The sequence below is a fragment of the Delphinapterus leucas genome, chromosome 5 (genome assembly GCF_059928025.1).
Source record: "Delphinapterus leucas isolate spDelLeu-1000000601 "Yukka" chromosome 5, BTC_Dleu_Yukka2, whole genome shotgun sequence".
NCBI classification, from domain to species: Eukaryota; Metazoa; Chordata; class Mammalia; order Artiodactyla; family Monodontidae; genus Delphinapterus; species Delphinapterus leucas.
The window spans coordinates 89,639,974-89,660,836 of NC_143133.1; the positions used below are offsets into that span (position 1 = coordinate 89,639,974).

Consider the following 20,863-nt stretch of genomic DNA (forward strand, 5'->3'; position numbering starts at 1 on the left):
AACTGGTACTTAACGCCACACATATTGATCTGTTAGAAAGAGCCATGTGAAAAGAGAAAGCTGATTATGGATAGAATACTGAAAAAAATCAATATAATAGAGGGGCAGAAAGAGAAGAGTCCTCAAGGGATCAAGAAGAGCCACAGGGCTTCCCTGGTGGCGCAGTGGTTGAGAGTCCGCCTGCCGACGCAGTGGACACGGGTTCGTGCCCCGGTCCGGGAAGATCCCACATGCCGCGGAGCGGCTGGGCCTGTGAGCCATGACCGCTGAGCCTGCGCGTCCGGAGCCCGTGCTCCGCAACGGGAGAGGCCACAACAGTGAGAGGCCCGCATACCGCAAAAAAAAAAAAAAAAAAAAGAGCCACAGAACTAAGAAGAGAGGTTTTCTAGAAGCATTTGGTCAACTGTATAAAAACTGATGGAGAATTAAAGATAAGAACTGAAATATATGCAGTAGATTTGACAACCAAAAAGCACTAGCAATTTCTTGCTAAAGAAAGAGTAATGGTATGAAAGCTGTGCAAATAATTGGAGATTACTCTTCACAGATGTTGAACTGAGAAAGGGAGGGGGGTTAAGATTAGTCAATATGTACAGAAAAAAAAGAGAGTTATTTTGCTTTTGTTTTATTATGAAAGATCATTGACAGGAAGATGCCAAAGGTACAGGAGAGAGGCAAAGGATGAATTAATGACAGAGCAGAGAGGCTGGACAGTTTAGCCCAAAAGGCAGGGCCACTTCTGCAAGTGCGATGTAGTTCTTTGCAGTCAGAGTTAGTTATTCTGGCAAGTATAACTCTATTTTGAGTGAATGGAAGGTCTTTGGAAAATAAGAGCTTAAATGTATTTTATATTCAGTACATCTGACCTCATTGCTCAAGGAAATCCAAGTTCTGGTTAAAACGAGTGAGAAACATCTAACGTGTTTCTCAACTTCCACATTACTGGCATTTGGACTGGATAAATCTTTGCTGTGGGATGCTGTGCATTGTACTATGACTAGCAGTATCCCTGGCTTTTACCCACAAAATGCCAGTAGCATCCCCCTCCCTTCCTCCACCTACCACTGAGATGTTACAATCAAAACTGTCCCCAGACCTTGCCAAGCGCTTCCTTGGGGGAGAAATTACATTGGTTGAGAACCATTGCAATTCTCTCCAAACTTAGATACGGAAAACATAAGATCTTCATTCAAAAGAGTCACAAATTATATTAAATTTCAGAATTAGTAAGAACCTTAGAGGTATTCAAATCTCCTACCAACCCTCAGCTCCCCTAAAAACATCCCCTGGGAGAGTTCACCTTTAAAATTTCAGCACAGAGACTTCACTCCCTTCTAAGGCATCACATTTCAATGAGACCATTCACCCATTCTTTCACTCACAATCGTTCATTCATTCAAAAAAATTAAGCACCTATTTCTAAAGCTCTATAAATGCTTCTTTATGTTGAACTGGTTTTTGCCTTCCCATAATTTTACTCTGCTCATTGGAATCACCTAGAATAAGTCTAATCTCTCTTGCTCGTGACTGATCCTCGTATATTTGAAGCCAGAGATCAAGTCTTCCTGAAAGGATTTCTCCTCCTCAGGCTAAACATCCTGGTTCCTCCAACCGTATTTTACCTGACATCATCAAGACCTCTCATAACCCTTGACATCCTCCTTAAAAACAAGGTTAAAATACAGGGCCATTTTACATGGTTTGGCAAAGACAGAATAGGGTGGGGCTCTCAGCTCTCACATTGCGGGCACCATATTCCTGATAATGCAGCTCCATAGCATATCAGCCCTTTTTAACTATTCCATTAAATACAGGGGTTTTATTCTGCTTAGAATAAATAGAAGCTCTTAAACCACTTACACTGTCGGAAAGCAGTGTATTAGTGGCTTTTTTGTTCTTTTGGGTTTTGCTCTGTTTTGTTTCATTTTAACCTGAGAAATGATTTTGTACTTGTCCATTTTAAATGTTATTGTGTTAAATTTTACCTGTCATCCAAATATTTCACAATCTCTTTGTTTTCTTATTCTTTCATTCCGCCTATTATCCATGCCTCCCTGCTGCACATGACCTGCAGAATTCTCAGGTGCATTCAAGGAATAAAAACAAAATAAAACAAAATAATGTTAGATTAGCTGCATTTGCTAAGTGACTGGATATTGAGTTCCTATTTCTGGGGTTGTTTTTTCTTTTTTTTCTTTTTTTTTTTTAGTGGAACATTTTATTTTATTTTATTTTTTTGTAATAGATCTTTATTGGAGTATAATTGCTTCACAATACTGTGTTAGTTTCTGTTGCACAACAAAGCAAATCAGCCACATGCATACACATGTCCCCATATTCTCTGGGGTTGGTTTTTAAATACCAACTCCACTCATAAAATTAAAGACAAAAAGGAAAAGAAACCCAATTCTACTTTAGTGAGTCAAAGCTCCATTTACTTTTATGCACTTTGAGATTCTCAAATTAAAAATTACAGAATGTATTAAAAGTATTATCCCCATCAGCCATCACGGTGAATGAAGTCATTGGGAACAATACAAGCATTCAAAGAGACACAGCTTGACAAGGAGCATGACCCACTGTCTCAAAGTTACTGCTAACGCTGAGGTAAGTCATACATCAGCTGGATCAACTACTTACAAAGATCAAATGTGACCAACCTAAACAGTCATATATGTTGTATTTGCCTCATCTCTGAGCTGAACTTTCCATTTTTAGAGCCAAGTACATTTAATATTTTTTAAATAAACATAACATTATCTCAAAATGTCCATACAGTATATTCTGATAACTTAGGATATCTTCTTAGATACCCTAACTTCTACTTGTGTTTACTAAATCCAGTGATTTCCTATGACATCACATCAATCTTATTTTAGGAATCAAACCACACTCCATGTCCCGTTAGACAATTCAACTGTAAATCAACAGAGAATGTGTCAATTTATGAATATAAGCAGAAATTAGAAGAATATTTCACAGTCAGATCTCGATATTTCATTTATATTAGAGGGAAGCAGTATAGATTAATAGGAAAAAGATATTTGAAGTCAAATGGAGCTGTACTTGAATCCTGAATGTACCTTTTAATCACCAGCTTTGTGATAAGATTAAGTTACTCAGCATTGAACTTCAGGGTCCCCATCTGTAAACTGAGGCCCATAATATATAACTTACACGGTAACGATTTAACTATCAGTTTAAAGAAAGTGCAAAAAGTAAATTATGAATTATTAACCCCAGTAATGCCTGGCACAAGATAGGCACTCAACAGAATAGCAGCTCTAAGAGAACAGAAGTAAAAAAGAATTCTTATTACTCATATAGATTCTCAACTCTCATTAATGAATATTGACAAATTTCTACATTTATGATGTGATTTGACTTGTGTATAAAATATGCTTATGAAACAAACTACAAAACATAAATACACATACATACTATACTTCTATAGTACACTTATACATATGTGTTCAATGAGGAAAATCTGTATGTTGGTCTTCCCACATGCTGCTTTTTTCCAGTGTTTTTAAAAAGACATTTGACGTTAATGCACCTCAACTGCTTAATAGAAATATGCCATCTTCTGCATGTATGGTTCTTTGTATTTTCAGCACAGTTCTGCCAGTACTCAGCATGGTGTTTATGTCAGATGGGAGTTACTGATTCAGTTGGTTAGTTAAGTGATTCAGTGATACAAATATAACAGATAAAGTCAGATCTTAGATGATAATATTTAACAGTCAAATGGAATATATTTGACTAGAAATCTAATTTTAATTTCTGAAAAATAAAGTTAACAAAATTTAAAAATTTAAATCAACGTTAGGAGTGAAAACTATAAGCATCTGGGGAATTTCCCAATGTATCTTTATTGTCAAAAAGAAAATCAGAATCTTGAGTGTGCATACTATACACAAAAAGTATTTTCTATGTCCAAAAAGAGGACACGTCTAAAATGGAGTTGAAAAAATATATTAAGTGGTGGAAATGCTGTTTAACATTGAGCTTATGGGTGGCTGAGTAAAAAAGTGTGAAATAGATTAAGTTTGACATTGATGTTCTCCTTCATCTTTTTTTAACTCCTTTTCTGTCTTTTTTGTTTTTGTCTTTTCCCCTCCTATAAACCAGTATCCTCCTACTGCTTTAACATTTCCCCTAATAGAACATAATTTCTTCATAGATTTCCCTTTCTAAATGTATTTACTTTCAAAGAAGACCTGCAAGGAGAGAAATTGCTTAACTCAACAGAAATACTCTAGAATCAAGTGCCTCAACCTGGGTCTTCTGGAAAGCAGAGCCTGAGACACAGATTAAGGGGTTATCACTTTATTGGGGAGGTACAAGCTCTGGGCCATGAGAATGAGAAAAAGGGAAGCAAGCAGAGAAGGAGGCAAAGCAATGCAATGCGTGTACCCATCATGCTGGGTGCAGCTCCAGAGTGAGCCACAAAGACACCGAAATGAGTGACACATTCACTCATCCAAGGGCCAAGTAAAAGGTTCAGAAAGGAACTGCGTCTTGAAGCTGCTCACAGAAGAAAGAATGAAGGAGGAATTTCCCTGCCCCAGTCACTTCCATCACCCATTTCCTTTTGAACAAAATTTTCCCCACTGGGTGCTGCCTCCCCCAATCTCTGGCCCCTTGGTGAGTGAGAGGCCAGAACACATGCCCTGGGACATGGCCTCGAAGTCCCAAAAGAGGGGCAAGCTGGTATGAGTGGAGAGCTGATCAAGGGACAGGGGAGGTAGTTGAAAGGCCCTTAAGAAGTGCACGATTCTGTGTCCCAGTACAGTGAGGATTTGGGGCATCAGGACACCTTGGGGGAGCCTTGTTCCAGGACAAGGAGGGATTTTTCTAAGGTCTCTCAAATCACACCACCTGGAGGACTGCCTATTCTACAAAACTGAAAGACAGGTTTCCAGATTTTCAGAGCCAGGAGGGGAGGCCAAGACAAGGGTGGAGAAAAAATAAGAGAGTCTTCACAAATAGTTTATGTCCATTCAGAATCAGGAGAGTAGAATATGACCTCCTTCCTCCGCCTCCAAAAAAAATTCTATTCCAAATGGTATAAACAATATCTTGGTATTTAAGAAGGGCTTAGAATGATGGATAACATTTTTTAACTCATAAAAGAACTCCACACTCTTATATTTTTAAAGCCCAGAGAGGGAAGTAATTTAACAACCTGTCATACATAAATTAACTCATATATCTGAAAGTTGTCAACACCACGATAATGCCTTTGCCAGTAAATCCACCATTTTATTTTTGCCATGACTGTTATTAAATCTGTGACAACAATGACTAAATTGAATGGGAACCCTATAGCAACCTAGAGCTAGTTTCTTAGAAACCATCAGTTGTCAAAACTTGACATTTTGAATTCTATCCCTTTGTGATAAGGCCGGACCAGACAGTCAGACATTGTAGCGCTTTAAATGAAAAGCTCTGGGATCACTGAATTTCAATAATAGTTCAAAGAGAGGAGGCAAAAGGAACCATGGAAAAAGAACAATTTGTTATCAAGGAGGATTATCTGAGTGCAAAGTGAGGAGGAATAGTGGAGTTGGCTTCTGGATCCAGCGATAACACAGCCTCTGACCCATGAGGAAACACTCATCAAACTTTAATAATGGTAAAGAAAAGAACACAGGGTGTCAGAGTAGATGCTCTCCCAACCTGAAAAAGCCCCAGAATTTAAGCCCTTAAAATGAGTTAGGATAACTCAAGCCAACTTAACTTTAACCCATTATTATCTTTATTGATCAAACCATTTGCAGAGACCAGAAACATCAATCAATCAATATCAGACAGTATAATTGCCAGGTAGAAAGAAAATAAATTCTAATAGAATTCCAAAAAGAGGCAATGTCAAGCTGAAGAAATTATAGGGAAAACTTTCACAAAAGAAGTTGGAAACTAAACTGGACCGAAGGCAATGATGTAGAAATGAGCTGAGTGTGTTTTGGGGGACAATGAGTAAAGATGTCCAGCTGGAGTGAAGAATTATACAGAGAAGTATCAAGAAACAAGGGGCCTGGGAGATCAGCTCGGTGCTTTGTGACCACCTAGAGGGGTGGATTAGGGAGGGTGGGAGGGAGGGAGACGCAAGAGGGAAGAGATATGGGAACATATGTATATGTATAACTGATTCACTTTGTTATAAAGCAGAAACTAGCACACCATTGTAAAGCAATTATACTCCAATAAAGATGTCAAAAAGAAAAAAGAAACAAGGGCCTTCTTGATGTGTGTGGTGTGACTGTGAAATAATTCAATTGATTTTTCTTGTGTGACCTATGAAAATGACTCATTAAGAAATAGTCACACCACGTTTCCAGTTGAAATTTCAGTGTCTGTTCACCACATCCTGAATAAAGCAGCTGGCTAATCTAGAAATCAAGAAGTATTTAATAGTGGTGAATGCTGTTGGGTAGAAATCGTTAAGAAAGAACGGGGTGCATTTCTTTTGCTACCCTTCTGCGAAGGCAAATGGGAAGTGTATCGTTTCACCTGGCATCTAAATCACATTTTGTTCTTCTTACCCTCTATTACAGGATAATTATCATTTATCTAAAAACAAGTAGAGAATCTTCTCACAGAAGTTTCCTATCATAGGATGTTAGAAATTTGCAATGTTAGAAATTTGTCTCCTAATAACATTTGAAATTTTTGCAAAATAATTAATCAATTATAGTTACGCTAGGGGTTTTCCCCGTCACAACAGGATCCCAGGTTATAACTATTATCTTAATAGTTGGTAAAATATAAAGAGTGCAGCATCTTTAAGGCAAAAACTGAGCCTGGGGCAAGGGATTGATACTGTGTCCCAAGATGTCCTCTCATCTCATCATATGAGGGGTACATGATATCTACATGGCATTGTTGGTGATGTTAACCTTGATATTTCTATTCAGGAAAAGACATGGTGGAATACTGTTTGGGCCGGGTGGGAGTGAAGTCACTCAAGTGATTTTCTTTTTCAAAATTCTTTACCATTAGCTCCCCAGGTCTCCATCTGTCCTGCGTCTTCTCCTTGCAGAGAAGTCAGCTGACAGTACCAACCTCCAAAGTACCCCCAAAGTGAAGTAACGTTATAGTAGCGTCTATAATTCATGGAGTCATAAGAACCTTTGGTGGTCATTTGGTCCAACTCCTACCTCACCTAGGAATCACCTCTACACAGCTTCCCGTGAATGCAATCCAGACCACAGACATGCCCAACAATGGGAAGATCACCGCATCCCAAGGCAGCTGATTCCATCTTTTCAGAGCTCTACTTGGGAGAAAATTTCCTAAATTAATGTGAGAGCTGTCTTCCAGGAATGTTAGTTCATTAATCCAAGTTGTACACTCTGAACTACACAGAGGAAACCTTTGCTGGGTCACCTTTTCAACGATTTGAAATTGACTCTCATAACCAAAACTTTCTCTTTTCTACCCACCACCCTGACCTCTATCCTTCTATCCTTTCAGTTATGTGTGTGTGTGTGTGTGTGTGTGTGTGTATGCGTGTGTGTGTGTGTCTTTGGCTTCCCCATCAATCTCCTGTCTCTTGTCTTTCCAGAGCATCAATGATTTCCTCAGAGCTCACTCACCAGTGACCTCCTCCTGAGCCTCAGCCTCGTCCCTCTCCACAGTATTTGATATGGTTGATCTTCCCAAATCTTCCATCTAAAAATCACCCTCCTCTTGGCTTCTTGACTTATCCTTTCCTTTTCACTCAGCTCTGCCAGTTACTTTTCTGACACCTACACCATATATGGGTGCCATCAACACTCTACTTTCAGTCCTCTTTTTCTTCTGATCATTTTTATTGTGGTAAAATATATATAACATAAAACTTACTATCTTAACCATTTATAAATATACCGTTCAATGATATTAAGTACATTTATATTGTTGTACAGCCATAACCACCTGATCTCCAGAATTCTTTTTATCTCACAAAACTGAGACCCCATACCCACTAACTCCCCATTTCCCGCTCCCCCAATCCCTGGCAACCACCATTCTACTTTCTATCTATGATGTTGCCTTGGTCTTCTTTTTTATAATGCCATTTGATCTCACGAAATACCCATAGACTTAGTGTTGGAACAAATATATACTGAGGGTTTACTGTGTGCTAGGCACTGTGCTAGAGCCTGAAATTATAATCAGCTAAATGATTCATTTATATTTTCAGCCCTATTTTCTAACCAGATGATTGTCCAAACTGGGTGGCCATTAAAATTCCTTTAGAGTCTTTTTTGTAATTTTTTCTTATTTTGTAATAATTTGAGATTTACAGAAAAGTTGCAAAGTACACAGCATTCCTGTACACCCCTCACCCACTTTCATTTCCTCTAATATTATCATCTTTCACTACTGTGGTACATTTATCAAAATTAAGAACAAGCATTGGTAAATTACTATTGACTAAACTCAAGACTACATTCTGACTTCATCAATTTTCCACTAATGTCCTTTTTATGTGTCAAAACTCTTAGGAATTTGGCATCTTTGATGACATTTACGCTGACCACTTGGTTAAGGTAGTGTTCACCAGATTTTTACACTGTAAGGTTATTTATTTTTTTTCCTTTTCATACTCTATTCTCTGGAAGCAAGTCACAAATCCAGCCTACACTCAACGAGGTCAAGGAATTAAGCTCTACCTCTTAGAGGGGGGAGTATCCACCTCTATTATTTGTAGTTATTCCATAAGGAAAATTTGTTTCTTCTCCTGAAAAGTCTTTAAAAATTTAGATTCATAGGGACATGTCAACCAGACTTTAGTAGGTCTGCGGAGAGGCCTAATAATCTGTACTTTTTGCTTTTCTTGGAAAAACAATCAGACCTGGGGCCCACTGCTCTAATTTGAAGTCAACATCCATATTTCCAAATGCTCATAAGACTTTTGAATGTCTCAAAAGCAGTTCACATCCTTGCCAGAAAAAGGAAGTTCTCTTTCACATATGGCACCATAAATTCTTGTTCTCTCCCAGGTTAACAGTGTTGGAAACAGCTTTAATACTTTTTTTGTTACTTAGACAAGTCATTCATATAAATTGTTGCTTAGAAATATTTATTGAATTTATTCCTTTCTCTCCATTGCCTGGTCCAGGCTTTCTGGGCTAGGTAAAACCAATCTTAAAACCACGGGACTCCCTGTATAATTCCCCTATTGAAAATATCACAGTAGCTACCCATTAACCATTATTATTGCACTCCCGAGAAGGAGTCCTTCTAACATGAATTAGGGACAAAATGATGCCCTTAATGGTAGAGAATGGAGCTGTCATAGAATAAAGTGAGGTCTTCTGTGAGAAAAATAAAGTTCATTCCCATTTAGTTTCCTCTCTCTCTAAGTGTTATGTGGTCATGAGCCAGTTCCCTGAATCTGTCCTCTTGTATACGTCTCTTTCTCCAGGTGACACTGCTACTCTAAGATGGGTGTGGGGCTACCCCCTGGTTATGAGCCACCTCCAGCCTCAGAAAACCTAGCAGTACATGGTTAGGAACCTTGAAGCAAACCACTCAGGTCAGCCTCTGATCTGTACTTAGCTCTTCACCAAGCTATAGGGCCTCCAGTAAAAATGGAGTCTAGACATTTCCACAGAATTAAAACAGGCTCCTCAGGTAGGAGACCATATAATATTTTAAAATAAGGTCTTGACATATAATTAAAAGCATAAATGTATGTAAATTAGAAAACCTCCTAGCTCCAATTCCTAGGAAATCCTGCAAAGACGTCACTGCATTAAGAATTCAGGATCCTGGGGGAGGGTGTAGGTTACACTGCCTGTGGGATAGGGGTGTTGGTGGCCAGGGATGAGTTGTTTTCTCCAGCAAACCCTTCAGGACCGAAGAGCCAAAGGCATGACAACCAGGACACTCATCGGCAAAAAAAAATTTAAAAATTCAAAATTTCAGGATCCTGCCTAATGTCCTCATCCTGAAAAACAAGTCCTTATCCAGTCAATATTTCCCTCAGTACCACACAAAATCAACTCTTTGTTCTGTGCTTTGAGTCTGCTCACTCCCTGCTTCACCAAAAAAAGAAAAATAATTAATTTATCCACCTTCTAATTTTTCTCCCATTTTTTTCCCTCTACCACCATCGTGGAAAAGCTAAGTCAATTCCCTGTTCCCTTGGTGATATTTTTTTCACAATCACTTCAGCCCATAATAAATTCTCCTTCTCTGAGATGTTTAGTCTGTACTAGGTAATTTAAACTCCGTTAAGTATTGAACTACTTACTATACGGTGTTTCATTTCTGATGAACATTCATACCCAATATAATACAAACTCTTTTTGGAAAGACAGTGACTTGGACAGCTCTCCTTAATGCTAAACACAGTATTAGACACACTTTATAATAGTATTAGACACACTTTAAAATGGTACAAATACTTAGCTATGTCTTCCTCATTATTACCTGTTTTAGAAATAAAGACTGTACTTCCCAACAACCGACCCAACACTATGCCACAGTGGTTCGGGACAAATTCTTGCTTTTGGATAAGTTGCCGTTTTGCCGATGGTGGTAGTCAATATCTCAATGTCATGAGCAAATCTCATTCTATCAGGTCAGCCTACTCCGGAATAGGAGGTACAGCCGCCATCTCAGTGAGGAACTGTCTAAAATAAGTCATTGTTAGCAAATTCGAAGACATTAAAGATGGAATATAAACAGATGCTGGAAAACAGTTCTAGTTTCTGATTGTGGCAGCTAGGAAAGCATGCGCATGGGCACATGCTGAAATTACAAGGTTTACGTCAAGATCTTTGCGACGCGCTATGAGAAGCTACAGGTCTAGGAGAATTTCCTGGGCTGTGCGCATTCAGATTTATTCTTTTTTTTTTTTTTTTTTTTTTGAGGTACGTGGGCCTCTCACTGTTGTGGCCTCTCCCGTTGCAGAGCACAGGCTCCGGACGCGCAGGCTCAGCGGCCATGGCTCACGGGCCCAGCCGCTCCGCGGCATGTGGGATCCTCCCGGACCGGGGCACGAACCCGTGTCCCCTGCATCGGCAGGCGGACTCTCAACCACTGCGCCACCAGGGAAGCCCCAGATTTATTCTTTGAACAAATATATATTGAGCACCTACTATGCACAATAATCCTCTAGGCACTGGGAATATAGCTGTGAACAAATCAGACCAAAATCCCTGCCATCGTGGTACTTACATTCTAATGGAACTGTTTAAAGAACTGTTGAAAGCATGGTTATGATGGGGGCAGATTTCTATTTTTTTTTTTCCTTTGCTTGCTTCTAGTGGTGAATATTACAGCAATTTCCTTTGATCAAAGTACAAACACACTCCAGCTGGCTTAAATGAACACAATGATTCTATTTCTCCTTTTTAGACACACCTATGAAATACTTTAAAAGTTATCTACATATTCACAAAGTTAAGAATAGTCATAAATATTGAGCATTTTCTAGCCAACTATTCTACTAAAATCTTTTCCTGCATTATCCCATTTTATCCTCAAAACACTCCTTGTGTCCCTAGATGATAGGTACTATTATCACTATTATCATTCTATACATAAGAAAATGCAGCACAGGGAGAGTAAGTAACTTTCTCAATGTTACAAGACAATTATTATGGAAAAACTGAATATTTATGCATGGCTGTCTGCTCCTTAAAATCTAAAAAAATATATTTTGTCATTAGACAACTTTTCTAAAACAACTTGTTTATTTTCCATTTGTCTGACATTTAGAAATGAACTTTGACATTGCATCATCATTCATTCTTCCAAAATGACAGTTTATTTCTTTTTAGTTAAGGCAATTATTTGCATAACCCCAATAAATGAGACAACCCCATTTTGATGAGATTAAAAGTATTAAAATTATCTTGTAAATATTTCATTTTTCTCTGCTAGTGAAGGCTCACTTTTTATCTGATTCACCTTAAGATGTTGGGTTTTGGTATCAACGTCAGGAAAGTGCTGGAAAGCTTTTCACTGCATAAAACTAGGATCAAAATTGGCAGTTGAAGAAGAATCTATAGACTTTTTTTTAGAAACAGATAAGCACTTTGCTTTTGCAGTGGCATTTCTTACATTTGTTCCTTCCTATCAAAGCCAGCCAAAAGAGAACTCTTGAGAATTTTTATCTATTGCCTATTTCATAACTAGTGGGAGCTGGAATTTGAGAAATAAAGGCAAGGGGAAGTTTTTCCACCAGTTGGTAGACCCTGATTACATTTCAGAAGTACCCAGAATTTAAAAATCCAAATTTTTTAAATTAATGATTTCTTCTGTGCTTTCCAATTATCCATTATAACAGCTCATGTTAATCCAGAACTTAACTATGCTCCGGACACAGTTTAAGTGCTTTATGTAGTAACTCACTTAGTCCACATAATAGTCTTGGTTCTATTGCTGTCAGCTTTTACAGATGAAGAAACTGAGGCCAAGAGGGTTTAAGAGATTTGTCCAAGATTGAGGAGTTGGTAAATCACAGCAACAGGGGAGTCATGCCTAGATGGTCTGGCTCAGAGTCTACACTCTTGACTACAACATCACGTTGATGCAGGATATGCTCTTTTTACTCCTCAGGAATAGGCCTACAGGTCCAATCAGGGGGAATGTAAAGCCAGGTCACCTCTCTCCATTTGCCCTAAGGAGTGTGCCCTAAGTGTCACAGTGTTGCAAGCAGTCCAGGAAAGTGCAGGAGTCACCCACAGGTTCAGGTTCATTTAAGGATAGGGTCAGAGTAGGATGGCCAAAGTGATTCTAGGCACAGACCAAAGGAAAACACCTGGTCTGATCAATGCCAACTGTTCACTACCAGCTGGGACGGCCTGGGCCTGGGATATGAGTAGGCAGGTTTACTGGCTGGAATGAAGAGCCAAGAGTCCAAGAACATGAGGTATAGCCAGTGCCTGGGGTGCCACAGATGTATGGGTAGGCAGCAGAGAAAGCAAAGACGGTAGGAGACTGCTAGAATGAACTTAAATGCTTTTAAAATAAGTCAGGAGAACTGGGTTCCTCTTAAATACAGTGATATGTCATTGTACTATAGTGTCCTATCTGCCACTGTCTCCCCCATTCAAATATGGGGGAGAACCCAATATATGAACCAAATATATGAGAGATAGGTAGCATTACCGAACATGAGAAACAGAAGTAGACTTACTACTTGCCAAACAAAAGTCCGTCTGTGAAAGGATCTCTATCAAGATGGGAAGCAAGTCCCAAGTAAGAAGAGATGAAGAAACACATCCTTCTACATCATCTCTGAGTAGTGGGCATGTTTTGCCAATAAGAAATAGAACTGTTTTCTTTACTGAACCTGCTGTTCCTTTAATGCCTGGGCATTGTCACAGTCACTTGCATTCACTCATTCAATTAACTAATATGTTTTCAGCTCCCACTATGTGCCAGGAACTCTTTATACATCTCAACATCTCAAACATAAGGCTAATGGAATGAGTAAATCCATGGTGTTGCAAAGAGAGAAATGCTATATTAGTAACTCATCCTGTTATACAACCAACGGAGACACTTTGAAATAAGAAGGCTGAACACAAACATTGTTATACATTTTGTCACTGTTTCGGAATCAGTGTTTCTGGTCTACAGGTCAAGTAAATAATACACTACGTATCCTCAAAAAAATGTAAAGAATGAATAAAAGTTCTTCTTTGCTGTTTGACTTGATCTTGCTGATAATCGAAGTAGGTTACTACCTAACTGATGTAAATTAAGATTAAATACCCAATCTCTCTCCAACCATCTAAAAAATCTCCTCATTTCTTTAAAATCTAGCAATTATAGGTTCATTTGGGCTACCAAGATTCCTCTTTTAAGACACAGATATGGCTGGGCAAACTGCAGTCATTAGCAGTACAAAGCATAGTCGTTTTAATCAGATGACCTTCCTCTTAAATTTTACTTTGGCGGACTCTTGACCAACTGGAATATGGATTCTTTGTGGATCCAGGGGTTCGTCTGCAGTTTTAGAAGTGTATCAGGATCATGGCTTAAGCCTAAACTGCATGCAGCCCAGATTCTGGCTTATTTGGACCCTCCTGGGAAGACACTAATTCTAGAGGAGAAGTTGACAAGCGTGGTTCATGGATTAGAAGAGTGACCCGGACAACAGTTTGGTGCTGTTTCTCTGACTGTCCCCTCAGCCTCCTAGTGACATTCATGAGTTGATTACTATTAGAGGGTGAGAAAAAAACAAGATGAGGCTTTCCCACTGGGCTCTCCATGGATTTCAGGAGCACAGGGTACTGGGGTGAGCAGTCTCAACAGAGATGGGGCAGTGCCAGGGGTGTGGACAGACACATGGACTCTCTGTCCTGGGCACCTTTGAGCTCAGCACAGATATTTGCAAGCCAAGTCTCAGCAGGGCCACCTTCAGTGGGCACTACAAAGCTTGTCTGCATTATTGGGATCTTTCTTCCAGAATTATTTGGGAATTTCCACACAACAACTGAGAATGGAGCAATAGCAAAATTTGATTTGTAACACTTGGTAATATGCAAGTGTGGCCTGCGAAACCTGGGATTTTTGAAGAGGAAAAAAACTCCTAATGCTCTTCTAAGCCCAAAAGCATATCTGAAGAGGCACATTCTAAAATCTTCACTGTGTGGGGCTTCAGCTACTTCCTTTGTACAATGAGAATTTTACCTGCTGCCGCCTACTTGCTTTACAACTTGAAACCTAGATATTACATCATGAATACATTCATATTCTCAAGAAGAACTTAAAAAACCAACTTACATATATTAATGGTTTAGATTTTAATAAGGAGGGGAACATATTTTTGGCCTTAAAACTCACTCATTTTTTTTTAAACAAAGTTATTGCCCCTTTACCATATTTATCAAACAAGCAAGCACCCATGGTTCTCTTTGTTAAGGTAAAGTTTACAGGAAACAAAGACCCATTACAAGTAAATGGAAGTTAAATATTACTGTAAAAAAATTTTCTCTTAAATTCCCAGTAGAAATGTTCATTAAAGATCAGCAGACTGTCAAGTTGGTAAGCACCTTAGTCTCATCTAAAGCAACTCGTTTATTTTATAAATGAGAAAAACAATGCCCAGAGAATTGTAACTTACAGACATCTCAAGTCACAGAATGGCAGAAGCTGGAACCAGGTCTCAACGTCTGCTCAGTACCAGCTCTCAAGGCACTTTCACTGTGACATACATACACACGCACGCGCACACACACCTAGAACATCACACAGCCATTGCTCACATTCTTTTCAAGAAGTAAATAAGATAACATGTGACTTAAATTAGGAATGAGACTTAAAAGTAAATAGGACCATTTAATGGAAACACTGAGGTCAACAAATTACATCCTTTGGCATTTTGCAAGGAGTGGACCATCTTAGGGAGTCTAGAGACTGAATTCAATTCCCTAAACCAAACATTCAACAAGGCAGTTGCACACTTAAGTTACCCTGAGTTACAACAGCGCTGGATTAGAATTGTTTTGTTTTTTTTTCATTTCTGCCTTTTGACAAGTTTTGAGGAAAAAAATAAAGTACCGTGTGACGGTAAATAGGGAAGAATGTCCATCAACCTGAAATAGTCATTTCTACCATAACAATTCTGCTGGCACATCACCCTAATCTTGTCCTGTATTAGCTTGTGCCTGGATTATACCTGAGACAATCAGGTCCTCTGGCCCTCTCCCCTCCTCCCAGACTGCACCCCACTGCCAGGTTTATCTCCTTAAATCATTGCTTGTATTATATCACTCTGTATTCAAGGCCTATGATGGTGTGTGATTAACTGTTTATTGATTTATATCAAAATATTTTAATCTGGCTTTTTTGGCTCTTCATAATTTGTCTGCCTCTCATCAGTTCTACTTTCTGGCAGGCTGACTGCCTGTCTCCCCAGGAAATTAATCTCATTCCCATCACCAGTGCTTTACTAAATGCTTTTACCGCCTTTCGTCCCCCTCTCTCCCCTACTACTGATATTTCAAATCCTGCCAAGTTTCAATCCTACCCACTCAGGTCCTCCATGCAAACTCCCCACTGCTCCATTCCTCCCTGTTGAGCTCTCCTTTTGCCGGTTTCATGACTTTTTCTCCTATTGTTTCATATCTGTTAGTCCTGCATTCCCAACTTCAACATAACATCTTTTAGGGCAAGAAGCATGTCTTAGGACTCTCTTGAGCCCTCCTCCCACCCCCATTCCCATATACTCTAGCATCTTGCTGACTGCAGCAGATTTTCAGTAAACACTTTGACAGTAGGACAGACCAGATAAAATGGAGGAAGAGAATGCCAGCTTCATCCAAGTGATGCTGGCAAAGCATAGTCTCTAGGCCTAACTCTCAGGCCCATTGCCCTTCTTCAGGCTCCGCTTCACTCCAAATTGTTTCTGACCTCTTCCTCTGCGGGGTTTGTAAATCAGTCCTTTCTCTCTAACCATGATCTAAGTCTGATCCACTCCTGACCAAGGTCGTGACACCTTTCAGGCACCTCTCTTATTCCAAGGACACAGCCAAATGGAGGTTTCCATTTAGATCCCACCTCTTTTCCTCCATAAGAGAAAGCCTGGCCCTTTCCAGGCTGGAAGGTAATGTCCTCATCACATAGACACTTCAGCTGTGGAGACGCCCCTCCTCTCGCATTGATGCCCCAAGCCCAGATGTCCCTACCCCTCATCCCAGCTAGGACTACAAAATATTGCCAGTTTCCCTTCCCTCTGCCTGCACCCCGCACAAATGATCATGATGCAGAGGGGATGCCTTGCAGTAGTAGGATTTTCCCACTTAAGTATCTACCTGCTACCTTCCCATACTAGAGAGTGAGGGGAACGCTGCTTCCAGCAGTATAAACTTGCCCCAGCATCCGAAGTTCCAGCTCTTTCTCTGCCAGCACTGACTCCCAAGGAGGTGAGGAGAGCCTCCGGGAGGGCCAGGCATCCTACCACTTCTCCCACTAGCCACTGTCCCCTCACACCAGGTGACCGACCACACCCAGTAGTCCTTAACCTAACCACCCAAGTTTCACCTTCGAAGTGAAGAAAAGTTTTCTCTCTGCAACTTCTCCTTAAAACAGGAAATAATATACTCCAAGTAAAGCAGCTACGTGTTTCATCAATACTGCCCTCAGTAAAAATATGTCATCTCCCTTTCCTTTTGTTTCCCTATCAGGAACAGGAGATCCAGGTCTCAAAAGTTGAATCTTTTCTCCCTCCTCCTACCCCTCCCAACTTCGCCAGCAAGAAAGGGGTGGAATAATTCATTTTCGGGCCTTCCTCAGCTCTCGTCTCTCCGGGGTCGTCCCCTTCCTCCCTCTGGCACGCGCCCAAGCAAACTGCTCTCCACCCTGCTCCGCACTCCCGGAGGCCTGCATCTCAAGCCAAGGAGTTCCCTTTCCTCTTCTTCCCAGGGGATGTCTTTTCGGTCTAGTCTCCCAGGCTCCCACTTTGGTGGATTTCCCAAAATCCTCCACCTGCCACACCTCCTCGCTCGCGGGCACCGCGCCGCAACGCCCAAGAGCACCGGCGCCCAGGCCCTCCGCTCTGCGCCCGCCCACGGGATCCCTTCCGCCCTCGGACCGCCCCCTGCGCCCAGGGCCGCCGCAACAGGTGCAGCCCCAGGTGCCCAAGTGCCGGATTCTTAACCTCGTGCTACCCCAGTCGTCCAAGTTCTTCGACCCGCCCCTGCCAACCCCAGGGCCCCCTCGGGTCCAAATGCCAGCGCGGAAGGCTCGCCCTCCCTGCGACTCCACCCTAGACTTTCCTCCTGGGTTTCCAGCGACCACTTACCCAGGGCGAGGGCCAGGAGCAGTGGCAGGGAGCTGGCGCCGCTGCCCGGGACGGCCCGGGCCATCAACCCCGCTGCCGGGCCTAGCAGCCCCGAGACGAGTCTCCCGCCTCCTCCTGCGCCCCCTTCCCGGGCCACGGGCGCCCGACGGGGTGCCTGGAAACGAATCCCGGAGCTAGCAGGAAGCAAAACTACTCCCCAGGCTGGCACCCGGCTACCGGGCGGGCGGACACCCCGGGCGGGCGGCCGACCGGCTACGCGAGTGTCGCCGGGAAGAGGAAGCCTCCTATTTATCCGCGCTCTTTCTGCACACACCCCATCGACGAGGCGCAGGACTTCGTCGTGGTGGCCTCCACGCCGTTCCCACCCAAGTTACCCCACACCCACACAACGGGACACTTGCGGGCTGCCCTCGGGTCAGCTCACCCACGCCCCCTGCTGGGTCGCACCTGAAGGTTCATTTCCCTCCCCTTGGGGAGTCGAGGAGGTGGGGAGGGAGCGAAGAGAGAGCACGTGGAGGGGCCCGAGGTGCGGGGCCTGCGGGCCGCCGTGGAGCAAGCCGGCTCTAAACTCCCTCCCCGAGCCCACTGAGCGAGAACGGCAGACCCGGACTGCTCTGGAATTCCAGCTCCCCTTATTTCAGCCAACTGCTGGTGTCCTGGAGGGACCAGAGCCAACACTCACTGTGGTTAACCTCAGGCATTTGACAATTTCCAAGCTTCTCTTTTCCATACGTAATTTGTTGAATATCTGGGAGTGTGGGCTCACCAAGAGCTACTTTAAGTATGTCACTTATATTTTTTATTTCTCCATTTACTCGTCTATCCATTGTATTTTCATTTATTTATTTAATTCATCAACTCTGTTGGATCTACAAGAATAAGGAGAATCCTTTTTGCCTGGGGCTTCCCAAGCACTATCTCTACCTCAACACATCTCTTCTTTGAGGAGACGTGGAATCTGATGGTTCTGCACCAAGCATTTCCTGGAACACAAAGGCATCCGCACAGCTTTCAAAGACAGAAAGCAGCATCCAGTTTTACCTTACATGATTTGTCTCCAAAATAACTAAAGGGTACAGCAGTTTTCTTACTGATCTATATTCCTCTTGCGTGATCAATATGTGTAATCATGCCTCCTCAGTACAGAAGTTGTATTTCTATAGCATCCGAAAGTCCAATAAGCATTCATTTACATAAGAAATGCAGTTCAGATGTCTTCCCCTTCCTCCCCAATGTTTAAATTAAACAAATTATTATGTGCTTTTCTTCAACAAGTGACATTTCATTTCAAAACCAATTCACATTATTTTAGCACACCAGGCAACCAATATACCCAGAGGAATAAAAATCAGTTGGTAATTTCCAGAATCCCGTTCTAGCACCCACATGACAGCTCAGAAAGCATCTATGAGAAGACAGACATGAGGTTTAGAGAATTCAAGGTTGTGAGATAGGCGGTTACTGCACCCCAGATAAAAAGGGCAAGAGCACACGAAGCCAAGGGGATTTGACATCATCTCCCCCCTTTCCATCTCCATCCTTCCCTTTTCCTTTCTGATATTGTCTCCTTCCCTCAGGATCAGGGCCCTAGGTGAAGGCATCTTTCACTCTGAGACGGCACCCTAGCCAACAACTGTCCTGGTATCCTCAACAGAACATTATTATTTTTATTTTCCTTCTCCATAAATATTAATAAAAACTAAAGCAAACCTAAGCAAAAAATACCAGATGTTTGTCGAATATTGTAAAGTGCCAAGACTTGGCGTAAATGTTCACCATTCATGCCATTCAAAGGGTAAATTAACTGTTTCAGGCCACTGGAGTATGAAATAGGGTACTTGAATATGTTAAATAAGCTGGATAAATTAATAACCTTCCCTAAGGGCTTTATTTACTGCCAGAAGTAAAATAAATACTCCAGAGAATATGTCTTCCAAATTTCCTGGCCCCGAAGGTTCAATCTTCAGCAAGAAAGAGGTGGAATAATTCATTTTCGGGCCTTCCTCAGCTCTCGTCTCTCCGGGGTCATCCCCTTCCTCTCTCTAGCACTCACCCAGGCAAACTGCTCTTCAAGACCAAGCAACGTTCTCTTTCCTTTCTTTCTTCCTACCCTCCTTACTGCCTGCGTTCCTTCCTTCTTTCTCTCCCTTCTTCTCTTCCTCCTCCTTCTTTTTTCTCACTCTCAATTCATTCACTAAGGGGGAAAGCCAAACTGGGTTCCAACCACTAACTTTGGAAGAGTAGGAGGCAAGAATTGACTTTCATGAGGCCTCATTCATGTAACTGAGGTGTGTCTCAATGCTTTAGATTATAAACTGAGCTGTTACTAAGAGATAAATTGGTCAAATCTGTAACAGAGTCACAAGGTAGAACTTATATTCCCAGAATCCCCAAGCCAAGGATTGCTTGAATCGTGTCTTTCCTGTGCCAGCTTTAAGTCGATATAACCAGCCCTCCTGAACCTGGTATGAGGCTTAAGTGGACGCCTTTGGAGGCCTTTAAGCATCAATGTTTTCTCTTCTCACACAGAGCAGCCTCCAGCAGGGACACTCCTCCCCCTCCACTGGACAGGACAAAACAAGCTTGTGGTTATTTGTGGGGCACAACACCTAAACAGACACACATGTGGTGGTAGAAAGGAAAATTCTAGAATGTATCCATTCAAGGTCAGCATGTAATCTCCAAATTATGACTTTAAGGTATTCAGTAGCATAGGAAGATTTCCTAGTAGTCAGTAACATTATTTAATTCAATAAGAGTAGATGAATAAAAAGAAATATGAATGGTGAATATAATGTTTTTATAGTAATGATAAACACTATGCATTGTAGATTACTAAAAATTAGTAGTATATAGAGAGGGTTTTCAAAGGTTCTTAAAACTATTGAATTAGCCTCTATGGAAAACCAGTGAAAAATCAATGCTCAAAAGCTGTATTCAGGTGATTTTGCTTTACACCCTAGTTTTTCTGGGGAAAGGGGATTAGTAGTGACTTTTTTTTCTTACATATTTTATCATACCTCCTTCTTCAGTCCTTCAGGTACCCATTTTTTATACGTAAGACTCAATCTGTTTGACTTGCTATCTTTTTTCAATGGCAGCTTA

At 41.3% G+C, this 20,863-nt stretch overlaps 1 protein-coding gene across 1 annotated transcript in view; it reads right to left on the bottom strand.

Moving 5' to 3' along the window:
• The window catches only part of BTC (betacellulin), a 40,957-nt gene extending 22,889 nt beyond the window's left edge, over positions 1-18,068 (bottom strand). Inside the window, exon 1 of the mRNA XM_022599543.2 lies at positions 17,759-18,068. Within this exon, the coding sequence (XP_022455251.1) occupies positions 17,759-17,822 (64 nt within the window). The 5' untranslated portion in view covers positions 17,823-18,068. The remainder of the gene's footprint in view (positions 1-17,758) is intronic.
• Between the last annotated feature and the right edge of the window lie 2,795 nt (positions 18,069-20,863).